The sequence below is a fragment of the Balaenoptera musculus genome, chromosome 3 (genome assembly GCF_009873245.2).
Source record: "Balaenoptera musculus isolate JJ_BM4_2016_0621 chromosome 3, mBalMus1.pri.v3, whole genome shotgun sequence".
NCBI lineage: Eukaryota > Metazoa > Chordata > Mammalia > Artiodactyla > Balaenopteridae > Balaenoptera > Balaenoptera musculus.
In genome coordinates this window covers 154,545,008-154,562,689 of record NC_045787.1, presented here as the reverse complement: position 1 = coordinate 154,562,689, position 17,682 = coordinate 154,545,008, and the positions used below count along the sequence as shown (strand labels likewise).

General features: G+C 52.0%; 1 protein-coding gene across 2 annotated transcripts; it reads right to left on the bottom strand.

Annotated features, from left to right (window-relative positions):
- Nucleotides 1-1,543: 1,543 nt before the first annotated feature.
- On the bottom strand, nucleotides 1,544-16,141 carry SH3BP5L (SH3 binding domain protein 5 like). Of its 2 annotated transcripts, none has more exons than XM_036847835.1 (7): nucleotides 16,042-16,115; nucleotides 14,969-15,582; nucleotides 9,828-9,890; nucleotides 9,530-9,658; nucleotides 7,786-7,947; nucleotides 6,145-6,318; nucleotides 1,544-5,578 (listed from the first exon to the last, which is right to left on the bottom strand). In XM_036847835.1, exons 2-7 carry the CDS (start codon nucleotides 15,149-15,151, stop codon nucleotides 5,132-5,134), a joined length of 1,158 nt encoding a protein of 385 aa, XP_036703730.1. In that variant the 5' UTR covers nucleotides 15,152-15,582; nucleotides 16,042-16,115; the 3' UTR covers nucleotides 1,544-5,131. The 2 variants fall into 2 exon arrangements, with proteins under 2 accessions (XP_036703730.1, XP_036703729.1); XM_036847834.1 differs by having other exon boundaries at nucleotides 3,684-5,578; nucleotides 16,032-16,141.
- Between the last annotated feature and the right edge of the window lie 1,541 nt (nucleotides 16,142-17,682).

The following is a 17,682-nucleotide window of genomic DNA, read 5'->3' as shown; positions in this document are numbered from 1 at the left end:
ACCTCTCTAGCCTAAGGCCAGGGGCTGGTTCAGAGCTTCAGAGAGTATCCCCAGCTCAAATAACCTCCCAGAGCCCTCTTGATTGCATCCCTCTTTAGTTATCTATTTTTTTGCTGCCCTGCATCACCTATTAGCTATGTGCACCCCCGTGTTCCTTACCTGGATGTCCCACCCACGGTATTATATTTTCTGGTGTTCCTAGCAAGCCCTACCACGGTGTTTTGCAATCTGAAAGATCCTGGTAAATATTTCTTAATAAATCACACATACTTTCGCCAGCCAGTGAAATGGTCCCCTGGTGTCCTTAGTTCAGGCTATGGCACAGGGTGGTAGTCTGGGGCTCAGGAGTAGTGGTAGGGAGAAGTCAATGGGATTTCCCAAGAGGGGAATATGGAAGGAGGGTGAGGAAGGGAAAGGGATAGGATACTAGTGAGGTCAATAAAGAAGGTGAGCTCTGAAGAGACAGGGCACACCACAGGCACAGAACATCTGGTCTCAAATGACACCAGCCCCAGCAGACCTGGCCCAGCTTCCACACAGCTGATGGTTCCAATGACATGCAGGGAGGCAAGAGGCCCCTGTCTGTGTGGGGACAGACAGGGTTCAACTCTGGAGTATGGACCCTAACCCGCACCCCACCGTGCTCCCAGGCCCTGCTGCCCAGTGTCCAAGAGGTGAACCTCGTAGTCCTATAGGACTACCACAGTAATGCCCGCAGAGCTGGAGACCCAGATCTCACTTCGCCTGCTTTCTGGTGGTTGCTGCCCCCTGCCGACAGAGCAGGACCATGACAGCACTAGAAGCCCATCTCCCCTCCATGCACAAGGCAGAGTAAGGAAGACTTCCAAAATCATATCCAAAGAGGGAAACCCAGCCCTCAGCGGGGTCTTTATAAAGAGCCTCCTTGTTTAGCACAAGATGGGATGAGGCCTCCTGTCATGAACTTCGCTGCATTCTGAAGCTTCAGAGAACTGCTAACATGCATCATTGTGACTATCAACCTGGCATCGTGCTAAGCACATCCAGATTTTCTCATCATACAGCTCATAAAATTGAAGCATAGAGAAATTTGGGAACTCCGCACTTGGAGACATGGAGTTCCTAGGACTGTGGATACAGATCTTATCTCCTAACTGCAGTACTAACAAAGTACAGATCTTCCTAGACTTACAATGGGGGTACATCCTGACAAATCCATCGTAAGTTGAAAATATCCTAAGTCAAAAATGCACTTAGGGGACTTCCCTGGTGGTCCAGTGGCTAAGACTCCGTGCTCCCAATGCAGGGGGCCCGGGTTCAATCCCTGATCAGAGAACTAGATCCCACATGCTGCAACTAAGAGTTTGCATGCCGCAACTAAAGATCCCGTGTGCCACAACTAAGAGCCGGCGCGGCCAAATAAATAAATAAATATTTTTTAAAAAATGCACTTAATACACCTAACCTACTGAACATCATAGCTTCGCCTAAACTACCTTAAATGTGCTCAGAACACTTACATTAACCTACTGTTGGGCAAAAACATCTAACACAAAGCCTATTTTATAATGAAGTGTTGAATATCTCACATAGTTTATTGAATACTGTACTGAAACTGAAAAACAGAATGGCTGTATGAGTATAGAATGGTTCTAAGTGCATCAGTCGTTTACCCTCGTGATCGTGTAGCTGACTAGGAGCTACAGCTTGCTGTCACTGCTCAGCATCATGAGAGAGTATTGTACCTCGTATCACTAGCCCAGGAAAGGATCAAAATTCAAAATGTGAAGTACGGTTTCTACTGAATGTGTACTGCTTTCTCATCCTTGTAAAGTCAAAAAATCAAAGTCAAACTATCACAGGTCAGGGACAACCTATAATCTGGTATAGATTTGGACCGGGGCAGGGAGAAGGGAGATGCAAAAGCACATTTTCTGAGCATCTATTAGGTGCTGGGCATGAGCTAGGTGCCAGGGAGACTGAGGCCCAGCTGCTCACTTGAGGGGGACACAGCTCAAAAGAAGTCATTACCACTAGGACATATGACATGGGGAGAAGAGACTCCACATCCCCCATAACTTGACCATCTCTTGCTTACTTTAAAATTCCTTGACCATCCTGTTCTCAGCTCCCCTTCCCAGTAAAACTTCCTAAGAGTTGACTACACACACTTCCTCTACTTTCTCACCTCTAGCTCCTGTGAGGGGCTTCCCTCAAGGGCTGAAGAGTTTAGACTCTAGAGTCCAACTGCCTCCATTACCTTCTACAAGGCTAAGGGCAGACTGGGCACCCTTACTATGCCTGTATTCTCACCTGGAAAAAAGCAACTGTGGTGCTACCTACCCCATAATATTGCTATGGGTACTAAATGGATCGATGCATATGCCTGGCACGTGAGACACACTGGGTGAGTGCAATCCACTATTGTTACAATAGGGCTAGGGGGCACATTTGCCATGGTTAGCCATTAGCGCCAACCCTCCTGTTCTCTCTCCACTATTGCCTTTTCTGGTAGGTGATTCTGCATGGAGAAACTGGGTGGGCACAGCCTGCTCTTCTTTTCTGGGGTTCCTTTGCACCAGGAGCCTTACAGGTTCCACACTGCCACAGACTGGGTAGGGAAGTATGACCCTGGGGAATCATCTCAGAAAGCCCACTTGCCCAAGGACACAGGCCACACATACACTCACAGCGCTTTTCCAGTGATAAAGGAAGTTTTTGGCACCCATCTGCCTTATCACACTTTGCTTATTTCTCAATTAATAAGCCAGGTCAGGAAAGGCAGTCTCACACCTGGACAGTCTTGTCAAAGGGTACACAGTGGCTCCTAATGGCCCATCTACCACCTGAGGTCACCAGGGTCACTCTTCTGCCCTCCTGTCCCTTCAACTCCTGGCCTTCACCTTGCCCCTTAAAGGTCTTCAGGACACCCTTTTCCCACCAGGTTTCCAGTGGGTCTCCCCCTCCTCCTCCCTGGCAGCACCTTCTCCATCCCTTAGCTGACTCCCTCCTCACCTGGCTACAAATGTAGGTGCACCAGTGGTGAGGTCTGGTCGAGAGCCTTCACTCTCCACTTCCTCAGCTCCTGAAGTTCTCATCTCTCCCCCAACCTGATTCCACCAGATGTTTCACAAACAGTGGGTCCAAATGTATTCAAACCCCTCCTGACCTACCAACGGGTCAAGCCCTGACTTGGGAGTCACCTTTTATCTATGTTAAATTTTAATTTCAGATAGATGACAAACAACTTAGTATTAAGTATGTCCTTAACACTGCAGGGGCCAAAAACATCGTCTATCTGAAATTCAAGTTTAACTGGGCATCCTGTATATTTGCTAAATCCCACAACCCTACTTGTCCCTCCCCTTTCTTCATGCTCACATCCAGGAATGGCACCATCATCTTGTCTGCACCACCAGTGGCTGACAACACCCACTCCACCCTGCAGAGCCCTCCTTGGCCGGTAAGCTGGAAGGGTAGGGGGTTGCAGGGCACCACCGACTTGGTGCGCATTCACCCCAGCCTTGTGGCCATAAGCCTTCCCTCCTCTCATTGCCTGGGTTTGATCCATCTCATCCTTCACCTCCCAAGAGACCTCCTCTGACTACCCCATCAAAAGAGCATCCCGCTTCACCCTGTTCCTCCCCACTCTCCATCCTCACCCCTTACTCCTCTTCCCTCCCTAAAAGGGACAATAAACATTATTGTTACATAAACTATTTTATTTAAATAAAATCAGGGGCAGACCCTTTTCCCCCATACACACAGGCACATGCATGCACGCACGCACGCCCACATCCTCCCCCTTCTTCCCTCCCCCCATGGCCACCTCAAACCTGGCGGTTCTCATCATGACCAAACTGCCTCAACCCTGGGACAGGGAGACACCTCCTATTCGAAGGCCTGCTCCTCCCCCAGTCAATGGCAGCAGCACACAGGCCTAGGCACAAGTTATCCTGTCCAGAGTCCAGCTCTCAGCCCTCCTGGGGTGGGACAGGAGGATCGGTGCTCCCGAGGCTCCTAGATCCAGTGTGGCTTCCCTACCTTTCCCCCGCCCCACGCAGCACAGGAGTACCACCAGACACCTGAAGCAGCTCCCGATGGAGGGCGGGTTCCCTCACCCCAGGCCAAAGCTTCCCCACATCAGCGGAGGCTCTGCAGCCAAACCTGAGCATCCCCCAGGGGATCGTGGACTAGGTATTGTTTGGTTTGGGGAAGAGCGAGGGAGAGCAATTGAGCACCAAACTCCCCAACTCTACCCTGCAGGAGGACGCTGAGATTTGGTTCAGCATCCTCTACCCAGAGAAAGTAAATAAACCTAACTCCGCAGCAGGAATGGCAAGGGCTTCAGCCATCAGGACCTCACTACATCTCCATCCCCCAACATGGACTCACTAGCACCTTGGCAATGTTAAGGACCCAGCCAAGCTGGGGAAACACCACACACACGGGAGTCTGTTTGGAGTTGGTGGTGCCTCCTTTGTCAACGACGAGATTGGGTTTCACCTTCCCTGACACCAGTAACCCTCAAGTCCTGCTTTGAGGCACGCATAGCAAAGTGGCTTAGGTCATGAGGAGGGAGCACTAAAGGGATGGGTGGCGTCTTCCAGAGGCACACAGCCCCACAGTGCAGCTTACATGCTACACACAGGCAGGCTGGCACAGAGGACTGGGGCGCTGCGCTGCTAGGAGGGCTCGGCAGCATCCCTGCCACTCGGGACCACTCGGGAGATGCGTAGGTGGGAGGGGCACCCGTCCATTCACTCAAGCTTGGGGGGGCCAAGATGCCAGGACCCAGGTCCAGCGCCCACCTTCTCTGATGATATCCCTGTGCCTTCTAGACAAATTTCCCTGAGGGGAAAAACCAGACAGATGGAAGAAGTCAAAAAGAGGCCAGCAAACGGTATCAGACTGAGGGGCCAGCAGGCGGAGGGGAGATGTGAGAGCCAAAGACAAGCCTTCTGAAAGGGTAAGGCAAAGAGAGCTGCCAGCTGTGGGGGGCAGGGCAGGGTGAGAAAGAGGACAGACTCAAGACACAGCCAACCTGACCTCTCTGGGGGAAGCGGGGACCCGAGGAGAGGGAGCTAGGAGCCTGCAGGGCCCTCCATGGGCCAGTGGTGGTAAGACTGCACCAGCCACCCTGAGCACAGGGCTACAGGCTGATACTGCGCTGGTGGCGGCCGCTACGACCCCCGCTCCGGGGACCCAGCTCCTGGCCATCCAGACTGGTGTGGTCCGAGAGGCCCCGCAGGTGCTCCACGGAGTCGCACTTCTGCAGGTCTGAAGCCACAGTGCGCAGGCTCAGCAGGCTCAGCGTGTCCGTGTCGGGGGCAGGGCCAGGCCCCAGGCTGACACCCTCCTCCAGCCCCCCGCCCTCGGCCCCCTCGATGATCCCGCTGTCCCCATCCTCGCCACCATCAGGCCCGGCCTCGGCCCCCACTGGGGAAGAGCGCAGCTGGCCCGAGGGGTGAGGGAGCTGGCCCCGGCGCCGCGCATGAATCTGCTCGCTGATCTGTTCCAGGTTGCGCAGGGCGACTGAGTAGCGGGTCTTGGCCTGGGCTACCTGCTGCTCCAGCTCTGTCACCTTGGCCTTGTGCTCCTGCAGAGGGAGGGTCAGAGTCAGGTGACCCTCTGGGCAACTATCCGAGGCCCCTGGAGCTGCCAAGTCCTGTCAGGTCCACTCAGCATTCTGCACTGGGCTCTCCCGTCCCAGGCCCTCGGCTCTGCTCACCACCAACCACTCATCTGCAGTGCTCCACCCAGCCCCTCTCCACTCCTCCTCCTCCTGGGGCCCTCCTTCCCCAGCAACCTTCCCTGCTCCTGCCTGACCTTCCAGGGCCTTCCTCCCAGGTCTTCATTCCCACCCGCTCTTCCTCCTCTCCCCATTGTTCCCTTTCCCTATCTGGCCGATTCCTTTGCCCCATTCTTCCTGGTTTCCCCCAATTCTCACCTTTTCTCCTTTACCTCCCTTCTCTGCCAGCACTCACTCCCTAACCCCACCTCCCACTCCTGCGGGGTCATTCTGAGCACACCTGTTCCACCGCACTGGCCTGGTGGATGGCCCAGAAAAGCAGATTGGTGTCCCCTCTACCTGCCCTCCCTTTCTATGCCTGCCCCCTCCCCCATCCTCCGTCCACTCACCCTCCCCCTCTCCCACTCAGCTACCTCCAGGATCTGGCTGAACTGGGCCTTGAGCTCGAAGTAGGGGCGGCTCTTGCCAATGGCCCGCCGGAGGGTCTTCTGCAGGGCCTGAACCCGAGCCTCAGCCTGCTGGCACAGCCGTGTCACCCGCTGGTGTTCCCGCTCACCACGAAGCCGCTCCTCCTCGGCCTCATTCACCTGGCCCAGGTGGGATGGAGGGCACACATCACTGAACTCGGTCCCACCCTCCTGCCCCTATAGCCTGCTCAGGCTGCCACTCCAAATGTTACCCTGGGGGAGATCCCCCACTGCAGGGCCGGGAGAGAGCACTGAGCTCCCGAGACACAAAAGAGAACAGTGAGGCCTTGTACCTGCCTATTGTTACCTGTACCACCCGCCTCTCAGCTTCGTTGCTACCAAGAGGTGCCGGGGCCCTCTGGACCACTTGTGAGCACGTAGGGAATGTCCGCCTGTGAGCACGTCTGCCACAGCCATGGTCCTCAGAGCGCCCTCGGTGCTGGGGGCTGGGCTGGGGGAAGGGAGGGGCCTCACTGCGGGGAGCCACAGCTCTGCACTGAGTTCTCCAGGTTTCTGTGCCTGAGCAGGTAGCAGGCAAGGGCTCCAGCCACCTCATCTACCAGGACCAAGGGGCTGACCCCGCCTACACACAGTTTCAACAACCCCTCCCTCGGTGTCATGCTCTCCTCTGTGTGAGTTCCAGAGTGGAAGTGGAGCTCCTGCTCTGCGTGAGGCCCTGGGCCTGGACTAAGGAGCACACAAAGAACCTCAAGACATGACTACTCCTCAGGAGCTGACACTTACTGCTACAGACTAAATGTTTCTGTCCCCCCAAAATTCTTATGTTGAAATCCTAACCCCGCAGGTGGGCCCTCTGAGAGATGATTGGGTCAAGAGGGGGGAGCTCTCACAAATGGAATTAGTTTCCTTATAAAAGAGGCCTTGGAGAGCTCCCTAGCCCCTTCGGCTATGTGAGAACACAGTGAAAAGACAGCTGGCCATCTGGGAACCAGGAAGCAGGTCCGCTGCAGACACCAAATCTGCCTATGCCTTGATCTTGAACTTCCTAGCCTCCAGAACTGTGAAAAATAAACATCTGTTGTTTAAACCACCCAGTCTGTTATTTTATTGTAACAGCCCTAATAGACTAAGACACTTGCCCTTTACAAGGTGAAGGTGGCAGACTAGAGCTGATGCCAGGGATCCTCCCGCTCCCCGGTAGCCAGAGTAGCTTGGAAATAATACACAAATTGTACTTCAAAAACCAAGGTACACTGGCAGAGCTCAAAAGCAAGAAAGGGAGAACATTCAGCAAACAGAAGCAAGGGGTCACAGCTAAACATAACAAAAGAGTGTTGAATCCAGAGCAATCAGCAGGAATGAACTATCTGGGTTAGTCCCACATCTGGAGGCAAAGGTTCAAGAAGAGCCCAGAAAGACATTCTAAGTCAGAAGGAAGTGTATATGGGACACACTGGAGGCCAAACAGGGCAGAGAGCAAGGACCAGATTTTGCCTGAAACAGAATCAAAACGGAGGGAAGTCTGGAGTGGAGGAGAGAAAGGATTAAGGAAGGTGACAGGATGCAGGGAAAGGAAAGGAAGTACAGGAACTGGCAGGAGGGACCTACTGGCACTGCCTGGCTCACCTTGCAGGTGGCGTGGTTGAGCATCTCCTGCCACGTGGGGTCCAGCCGGTTCTTGTCAGCCATGACGCCCTGCTCAGCCACAAACACCATCTCCCGGGCAGCGTTGTGCATGCTCACAGCCCTCTCATACCGCAGTGCTGCCTTCTGTGTCTCCTGCTGGGCCTGGGGGGAAAGGACCATCAGGATAGGGAGCCTCAAAGGACCCCTGGCTGCCCATGGAGACCCGCCCTGGGCAAGGACAAGAGAAGGAGGACGGCCCACTGCAATGTTGGCTTCACTTCCCAAACTGCACTAAGAATAAGTGCTGAGGAAGTAAAATTCTATGAAGAATATGTTGCAAGGATATAGCTCAGAGAAGAAATATATGTAGAAAAAGAAGGATACTGCCAGTGGAGGGTGAGTGTGTAAAATCCAGCACTCTCAAAGGCTGCTGGCCTTTTGCCCTAGGGAGAACAAAGAAAAATCCACAACCTTTAGTTGGAAGATGGTTAGTTGATGGTTGAGACCATCAACTCCAATCCAGCAGGTAATCTGAATGAAATAACCAGACAAGTGCTTGGAGATATTCATCACAACCATATTTACCAAACAAAAAACTGGAAACAAGCCTAAGTTTTCAGTTACAGAGAACTGGCTAAACGAATAATAGTACATCTAATATAAAGAAATATTAAGAAGCCCTTAAAAATAATGGCATGTATGGGTATTTCTTGACATGGAACCATGTCCTAATATAATAAAGGAATAAAAATTGTACATATGTGATCCCATATTGGCAGGATATATCCAAAAATAAAATTTAAGGCATTATTTGTGCTATATTAATCACGCTTTTTATTTTCTATGTTTTATGATGCTTTGATATATCCAAAAATAAAATTTAAGGCATTATTTGTGCTATATTAATCACGTTTTTTATTTTCTATGTTTTACGATGCTTTGATATCTTGGAGGCCTTGCTGGCTCTCCTAGGGCTGGCTAATTCCTAGAGACACACTCCTAGGAATGTGAGCACACTTTTCATATGCAAATCAACCAATCCGAAGCCCATCTATCACACAGCAAGCCAGTATTTCCCCTGCCCTAAATCACTGAAGGGCCAGGTACCAGAAGACTAGAGACCACCCCTATAGCCCAGAACCTGCCTCAATTATTCAAACTAGCCAATCTTAAATTGGCTCAAAGTTGCCTACCCTGCCCTACCCATTCCTTCCCATGAAAAGCACAATAAAGGTTCTACAACAAAAGCTCTAAGCCAAGCTTTCCCCTCACATTTTCTGCCTCCTCACCCATTCCCCATGTAGTACTTCCCCACGTAGCCCTGCATGATGTGGCAGGTCCTTTTCTCTTAGGAACTGTAAGTAATAAATTCTTCTTTGAAGGCAGCTGTCTCTGTGTCTGTCACCCTACCATACTTGACTAAACAAATCCCAGGTACAAAAATCATGAAACATGCACGTGGTTGGATTTGGGGAAATATCGGTTTTCTTCTCCTACCTTGTTTTATAGTTTCAGGTTACAATTACAGCCTTCCAATAGTGAGCCCACATTATTTGTGCAAAGAAAAATTTAAAAAGAAGGAAACGGGTAAAGGAGTGGAGGAGCAAACAAAGAAAAGAGAGACATGAACCAAGGGGAACAGAAGAGGAAAAGAATGGTGATCTGTCTCACACCCCATACAGAGATAGAAGAGTACAGGGCCAGGCTCTGCATGCGGCCCCCTACCCCAGAATGTGGGTCATACCTCCTTAGCCAGCCGCCGAGCCTCATAGTAGGGCCGGGCCTTCTCGATGCAGCTCCCCAAGTGGGAGCCCTGCGTGTTGAGCTTCCTTGCTGACTCCTGCAGGATCCTCCGGTAGGTGGTCCTGGCCTCCTGGCAAAAGGATAGGGACATGGGCAGAGGGAGGCATGCGTGTGGGTCCCAGCCCCTCTTGTTTTCCATACATGCCTCTTCCCCTGCCACTGTACTGAAAGAGGAGGGAAAATGATGAAGACACCTTTGGAAACAGCCCAAGAGTGTGAGGAAAAGAAGCAACACTCACATCCAGCTGCAGCTCCACCTGGTTGATCTCCTCGCTGGCCTGGTTCAGATGCTCCAGCTCCTCCTGCCAGAGAGGGGCAGAAAGTTAGCGCAGGGGAAGCAAGCAGCCTCAAGGGAAGCAAGCAGCCTCACGTGAACCAGGCAGGGCAGGAGCACAGTGCACAGAGGGAAAGCCCAGCCAACCAGGGAAGCGAAGAAATGGAGCAGGAGGTCACTGTCAAATGCCTCCTGTCAGAGACAGAATCATATATAGCCTCCTGGAATCCTCACAATTCCACCTCTAAACCCCCATTTTAAAGATGAGAAAATTGAGGTTCAGAGTATGGAAAACTCCTGTGCACACAGCAAAGTGGCAACAAGCCTGTGCTCTCTCCACCAGACTGCACCACCTCCTCCTCGTACTCCAGCCAGGAGGAGTCTCCTTCAGAGCTAACGGTCTCTGTCCCAGAGAGGACGACCCCCCTGGGCCACTCACTCAGCATACTTTTACTACACACTTATCACAGTTCAGCACCATGAGACCGGAGAATTCAGAACACAAAGAGGGGGCGGCTCCGGCCCAATAAGTAAGCAACAGGCCCCCAGTGGTGTGAGGAGCCACGTGAGGGGTGGGCATGGTAGGGGCTGGGAATCAAAAGGAGAGCAGGTGCCCGGGGCAGGCAGATTATTGGGTGAGAAGCCAGAGAGGCTGGGGCACAGGCACAGGATACTAGGACTTCTCCCAATGGCAGGGGGAACCTCTCAGAGACTAATGCCACTTGGTGGTTTAGGAAGGCAGAGCTGGGCAATGTAGGGAAAGCTTGGAGGGGCCAGGGAGACACAAGTGGAGGCTGTCTGTAGTTCTCCAGGTGGGAGAGGAGAGGGCAGATCCCAGGGAAATACAGGATGCAAAATCATTAGGGCTTCGTGGACAATTAAGGTCAAGATTAGAGAAGAACGCATGGTTCAAGAGGCCTCTAGGCCTGCTTGGGCAGTGGTGACAGGACCCCAGGTAGATCCTGTGGGAGGGAGGGAGGGAGGGAGGGAGAGGCTCAGGAAGAAGTCACCAGACACGCTGGCTTGAATGCCTCACTGGTCCCAGGGCTGGCAAAAGAAGCAAGCCACCCAGGCCTTTCAGCGGCAGAGAGCAGGGAGGGTGCTGGCCTTGAGTATCCTCCCCTCCCCTTGGTCAAGTTCCTGGGGTCCAGGGAGCCAATGACACTCCTGAGGAGGAGCAATACCCAGGGAGATGCCTGATGCTCGGCTACAGGATCCTCCTCCAGGAGCTCTGCAGCCCCCGGACAGGCCAGCAGCAGCCAGCATGGTGTCTGCTTGCTGCCCCTGGCCCAGACACGACCTGCACTGGGTAGTGAGCGACACTGCCATCACCGCTCTCACACCTCATTCGGCCCTTCCAACAACCCAGTGTGTGATCCCCCATTAGTCCTTCTATTCCTATACCCCATCTCAAGCCCTAAAAAATTTGAGTCAGCAAGTAAGACTCTAAGAAACCAAGTTATGTGCTCTAATTACAGTATAAGGTAGAACACAAAGAAAGAAACATATAACAAATCCAGGAATGTGAAAGGCTCTGGCTACTGGCCCACAGAAGCAGGCATGTCTTTCTATACAGAAACTCATATCCACGAAGCACCTCCAGCAATTTAAAAAAAGGCCTCCAGCAATTTAAAAAAAGGCCTCCTGTTGACTCTGAGGTCTTCCCTGCGGCGTCACAAAGCTCTTTCTAACAGGACAAAGAGACTGGGGAGCAGAGCAGGCTGGAGGGCAAGGTGGGCAAGGTGGGCAAGGTGGGCAAGGGGGTGGGGGATGGGGGCAGCCCGGCTGAGGCAGCCCCAGGGCAAAGCAGAGCAGGAAGCCAACAAGCAGCCAGGGCTCTGTTTTGGGCCGCCGGCAACACATTCCATTTGGCCAGCTCCACCAGGGGACTCCTGGCACCCAGCTGAAATGGAATTCAAGGAGGATGAAGTCTGAGTCAGCGTACATCATCCACCAGTGAGCCTGCAGCCAGCAGGGAGGGAGACCTCCCCAGAGCACACCGGGCGCATTCCCAGGATGCCAGGCCACTGAGTCAAAGGCACGGGCGCTCGGGCTACAGATGCTCCTGCCCAACTTGTACAAGCCATTAAAACACTCAAGCCCAAAATGGAGTATAATCTCATAAACTGTGAATCACTATGTTGTACACCTGAAACTTACATAATATTATAAATCAACTATATCTCAATTAAAAAGAAAAACACTCAAGCCCACAGTCAGTCAGCAGGGCCAGGGTGATACATGACCCAAAGACTCAGAAATAAGGTAAAAATGACTGCCCAGGGAAAGCTAAACCGACACGTCGGACGACGCAGAGATTGCAAAGTCACTCTGAGGAGGAGCAGGTGAGTGAACACATCTACTTACCTGAGGAAAGACTGTGCCCGTCACAAAGGGGGCTGAGAAAAGTCATAGGAGAGGAGACCCAGGCCCATCCTAGTACAACCCTCCTTTATTCCTTCCCGCCACTGGGACCCTGTCTCTCTCAGAAAGCTGAGGACCAGCCTGGAGGCCTCAGAGAAGTATGCTGAGGTCAAGACACAGAGACACATCCAGCGGACTTCCCTGGGGGGGGCAGCACACTCCACACAGGCCTAGAGCTGGCCTCTACCTGGCTTCCCTCCAACTTCCAGAAGGATCCCACCAGACAAGGAGGCACAAGCTGCCTGCCTGCCAAGAATCCCCACTCCCCACATCAGAAAGAGCCTTGCCCTAAGGGACCATTTCTGGGAGTTGAGAAAATACCTGAATAGGGTCTCCACCTTTGGGATATCCTTGGATCAGTGGACTCTCACAGGCCACAGTTAGAACCACTTCTCGCCCCACCCAGAAGGAGAATTCACATAGCTGGGCACAGCTCAGGAATGGGTGCTTTTAAAGTTCCCTGCTAGGCACTGATCCATTCAAAGTGCTGAAATATAGTATCAGGATAACATGATCTTGTACGCTGTCAACACTAAAAAGAAACTCAAAAGACACATACCCCAATGTCTTTCTCATCCAGAAGAGCCCAAACCCAGAAGGTCTGAATGCCACCAGCCTCCTCCAGGAAAGGTGCCCCTCACACCAAGCTGCCTCTCCCACATGGCAAGAAGATGCTGAATGCCTGCTGAGGTCAGAGCACTGGCCCAGCTTCATCAGCGAGGGAGGCCTCTACAACATGACCTTGCCTCCCTACGTAGCCCACAACATTCCACAACGTGCCTCCCAGTTTAGCAAGACAGACTAAGGTCCACCTGCCCCTCTTGCTCCAGTAACACCGCAAGCTCACTGAAGGCGAGGTGAATCTTACTTCTGCTCAGTATTCTCCAACCCTCACAGAGCTCATACTATAGAACTGTCTATGATGATGGAAATGTTCTACATCTGCAACTGCCAACAGCACCTGGGGAACTGCATTTTTAATTTTTATTTATTCCTAACTGATTTAAGTATCCACAAGCAACTAGTGGCTACTTTACTGGACAGCACAACATGAAAGCTGCCTTTTCATACTACCACCTTTGCCTGCGTAGGCAATGGGAAAATACACAGGAGCGACTGAGCAAAGAAACTGCAGTGGATTCTCCTCTGGAGGGGGGCAAGGAATGTTGCAGAGGGGTGTATGAAGGACATCAGCCAGGCCCTCCTCCCTGACAGACAGACGGAGGTCTCTTTCCCAAAGCACAACCTACGAACTTTCATCAAAGACAGGCAAAAGAGTTTGTGAAAGAAAAGAATCATAGCACTATGTCAGAGCAGAGCAGAAATGAGTTGAGCAAATCAGCTAGACCGACCCTTCACTTTACAGATGAAGAAACTGAGGCTTGGAAAGATTACATAACTTACATGAAAATCACAAATCATCCGGCCAGAGGCTGCTTGAATCTCAGCGCAACGCTTTTTTCACAACTTGTTTCCTCAGTGGACAACAAATCTATATAGAACTAGCAGGAGAAATTGAGCTGTTCTCAATACAATGCCCATGAAACACAGCAGAAATAAATTACTGACTCATGCCAGTAAACAAATGGCTCATTACTGCTCCACTGTAAGCACAGACACGGGTTCTCCACACACATCCTGGGAAACCCCACCAAGAGAGAGCAGGAAAGATGCTAGGACCAGCTTTGAAATCTCCTTGACTCACTGAAGTAATCCAATAAAGGTCTGTTGACAGAGAAGCCCAGGAATGAGAGCCCCAGGATGCTCTTGCTCACCTACAAAGGTGTGAGTCACTTCCACATCAGAATCTTGGAGATGCTACCATACCAAATGGCAGACTCAGGCCCCAAGCACACAGGAGCACCCTGGCCCTCACCTGTCCAAACAGCTTCTCCAGGAAGCCCTTCCCTGCCACTGCCCAGAAACACTGAGATCCAGCCTCATTTGGCCATGCATCTACTATACATGGTGCCTGCCCTCCTCCCCCACTGCTCTGAGGTCTCCTTCACAAAGTTCTGCCCTTCTACCAAGTAGCCTGTAAATGCTCCAAGGCAACAAATCAGCTCTTCCATTCATTTGACTGACCCAGCATCCTCAGAGCCAGAAATCTGTATTATTAAGGATTGACCACAACTGATACAACGTTCTGAACACATCAGATTTCCTTACAGGCCTAAGCCTGATGCCACCTTTATAAGACATGAAAGGTCTCACCTCTCACAAATATGAATGTCCCTGGGAGGCACTGATGAGAAAGCGGGAGAGAGGAAAAAGATTCAAAACTGCCTCCCGATCTCAAAGCCATCTTAGCTCACATCCCACTCATGCTGCATCTCTGAGCCGACAGCCCCTTCGCTTATTTGGAAAAGAAACAACAGTTCTACTCTCTACTGACCTAACGTGTGCTTCCTGCATCTACTGCCAATTTGTCACTTCAGTTCATCAGTGAAGCCTTCAGCAGCACACCCCAGGCACTCAGGCCGGGCCTCTCTCTGTACTCCCACCGCACACAACTCTTTTCGCACTTGTCACACTACATTGCAATGATTTGTTGACAAACTTGTTTTCCTTTCCTGCCCGTGCACTGGGAAAAGAGTAAGTCTAACCCCTCATTTACCTGACAGCTCTTCAGAAAAGCTGGAATCTAATCTCCCTATCTCTCCCCCAGCTCAGTCTTCTCACCTGTATTCTAGGATCCAGTTCTTCTTCTTCTCTTGGGGACAATTTGGCTTCACTGCTGTTGCTTCCACCTCCTCCAGGCTCCTCTGCAACTGGGCTCCGTGGGACTTCATCCTCTACAACCTCAGGCCGAAGCTCCCCCTGTGGGGTCTCCCGCCCCCCTGGAACCTGCCTGAGTTCAGCCATGCTGACAGGGAGAGGGCACAGCCCTATGCAAAAAAGAGGACTGACATGCTGGGACCAGGGCCCCAGCTTGGGGCTTCCTGGGCTCTGGGTGGCAAGAAGAAGGGTTTCTCTTCTCAAAGGGTGGAAAAAGAGGGCACAGGAAGAACCTCACACTCGGTTAGAGGCCGAGATTCAAGTTGCCGGTGGGGTCCCAAGAGCTATAGCCTTGTATGTGCAAAAGTCCTTCCCTCCCCGTCACGGGGAGTCCACCAGAAGAGACCCGGAGCAATAGCTCCGAGGTAGGAGGCAAAGGGGGCCTGGATCCTGGGCCGAGGCCTGCGAGGAGGAGCACCATTCGGGAGGGCGGAGGCAGGCGCCTCCAGGCTGTGGTGGCAACTGGAGAGAGAAGGCTGGGCCTGAGCAGAGGCTGCTGGATGAGAGTCTCTGGGGAGCTGCAGGGGAAACAAAGGCCAAGTACATGGTCAGCATTTGAACGTCGGCCACCAGCCCCTTCCAACCCCTCAGCCTCCCAAGAACTCCGCTCCCTTCCTCCCACACCCCCACATTCCGACCAATCCCCTCAACTTCTTTCCCGCGTTCCAGGCTCTCGGGCCCCAGCCCCTCCCCCACCAGCGCCTTCCAGACTTCCCTCCGCACTCTCATCCTCTCCACCGTCTCCCCCAACCCTCCCCGCTTCTGTTCTGGCCGCCCCATTCCACCCCCGCCCAGCTTTGCAAATCACCTTGTAACCCCCAGCCCCACCCCACCTCCTCTTCTCTCTCTAACCCTGTGGACAATCCGAGCCTCCCATCTCCAACCCCGCTCTTCCTAAATCCCAAGGACCGTAGCCCCAGACCTCCTACGCAGCCGGGCGCAAAGGCCCCCCTCTTCTCGGCATTACCTCAGTTTACCTTCCCTTGCGCGGACCTTCTCCACTGCGAACGATCTTCCCCCGCCCTCCCCGCAACAAGCCGGTCCAACCAAGTACTACGAGGCCGCGAGGAAGCGGAAATACATCATCCCGTAGCAACGCCCTCCTGCCCTCTCGCCCCTCCCCCTCACGCTCGCCCGCTAACCAGGCCACATCTGGATTCCCCAGCGCTCATCCCCGCCCGGCCTTCGGTTTCCGTACAAAATGGTGCCTCACAGCGCTGACGCTCACCTTACGTTGCCTCCGGCCCATCCTCCACAACTGATAAATGACGTTGAAATATGAGAGGGTTGTGCTGAGAAAAACTAGGGCGGGTAATGGAAGTCGAGAATCCCTGGTGAGTAAGGAAGTGCTAGAAATAAAACGGAGATTGGACAATCGCCTCAAAGAGATTGCTGCCATCTTACTTTACGGCGCTGGGTTCTGGTTACACCCAAAGCCACTTCCGGCCTTGCCCAGGAAGTCAGAAGTGGGCTTGTGGGCTTGTGAGCTTCCCGCTGTAGCAGTTCTTGTCGTTGGAGGCAGGCGCCGAGGGACTCTGCTGCTGGGACGAGGCGTAGTTTTCCAGAAATGACTGTCTTCACTCAAGTGAAGTCAGCGGTGCCCTTCGTTAGTAACGGGGTCTAAACGGCAGCTCTGATAGGTAAATCTCTCCTGCCGGCGTCCGCACCATGGCCCCAGCGCTGCACTTCGCCAGCCCCTTCCCGAGCCAGGCCCTGTCCCACTGAACGTCGTTGCAGTGGGGTCACTGATTACCTCATGAGCACTGATTAGAAGTTTCGTTAATCTGAACTCAGTGCTCTCGTGCACCCTGCTCAAAAGCCCGCGAGGAGGAGGAGTTTGTTACATGGCTTTGTGTATCAACGAAAGGACCTGACCTAAAGTCACCACTAATGAGTGTCGCCAGGAGAGGCCTAAGGGGAAGGCTTCAGGATGGATGTTTTATTTTTGCAAAAGACCTAACTTCCTCTGAGGTGAGCAAGTCAAATGGACTGAACTTTCCTTCTTCCCTTTGGAACTCCTCCCTACATCCCCTTGCCCCATGAATAACCACATCAGGGGGAAAAAAAAAAAAGGATTTTTAAAGAAGTAGAGCCAAATATATTTTTTAAGTGATTTAAAAGATGTTTTTCAACAAAATTGGAAATTTTATTTTTTAAATTCCAGAAGTGATTTTTCTCCAGTGAATCAGCGAGACCCTGAGTAACAGTTCTAAGTAGACAGATCTGATGGATAATGATGCCTCAGACTTATATCACATTCCTTTTTGTTATTAAGGTGCCATACAAAAACCATGAAAATTACATACAGAAATCAGAAACTACTTATTTGTTGTCTACCAGTCTCTTTAATTTTGCAAAACTGGAGTTTCACTGTAATGGTTCCATTTAACCTACCATCTTCTGTGTACCCTAACCTGAATTTTCTAAACCTTTCCTGTTCAGCACTACTACAATATCTATTATCCTTATATTTTGTCCCACAGCTTCTTTTCCCTGTGCATTCATTCCTTAGCAGGCATGAGCTTCAAGTTGTCACATATCTGTTGCATTTGGTGGGAAAACATTTTAAATACATGTAACGCCCAGACTGCTCCTAGATCACATCCTGAGGTTCAGTA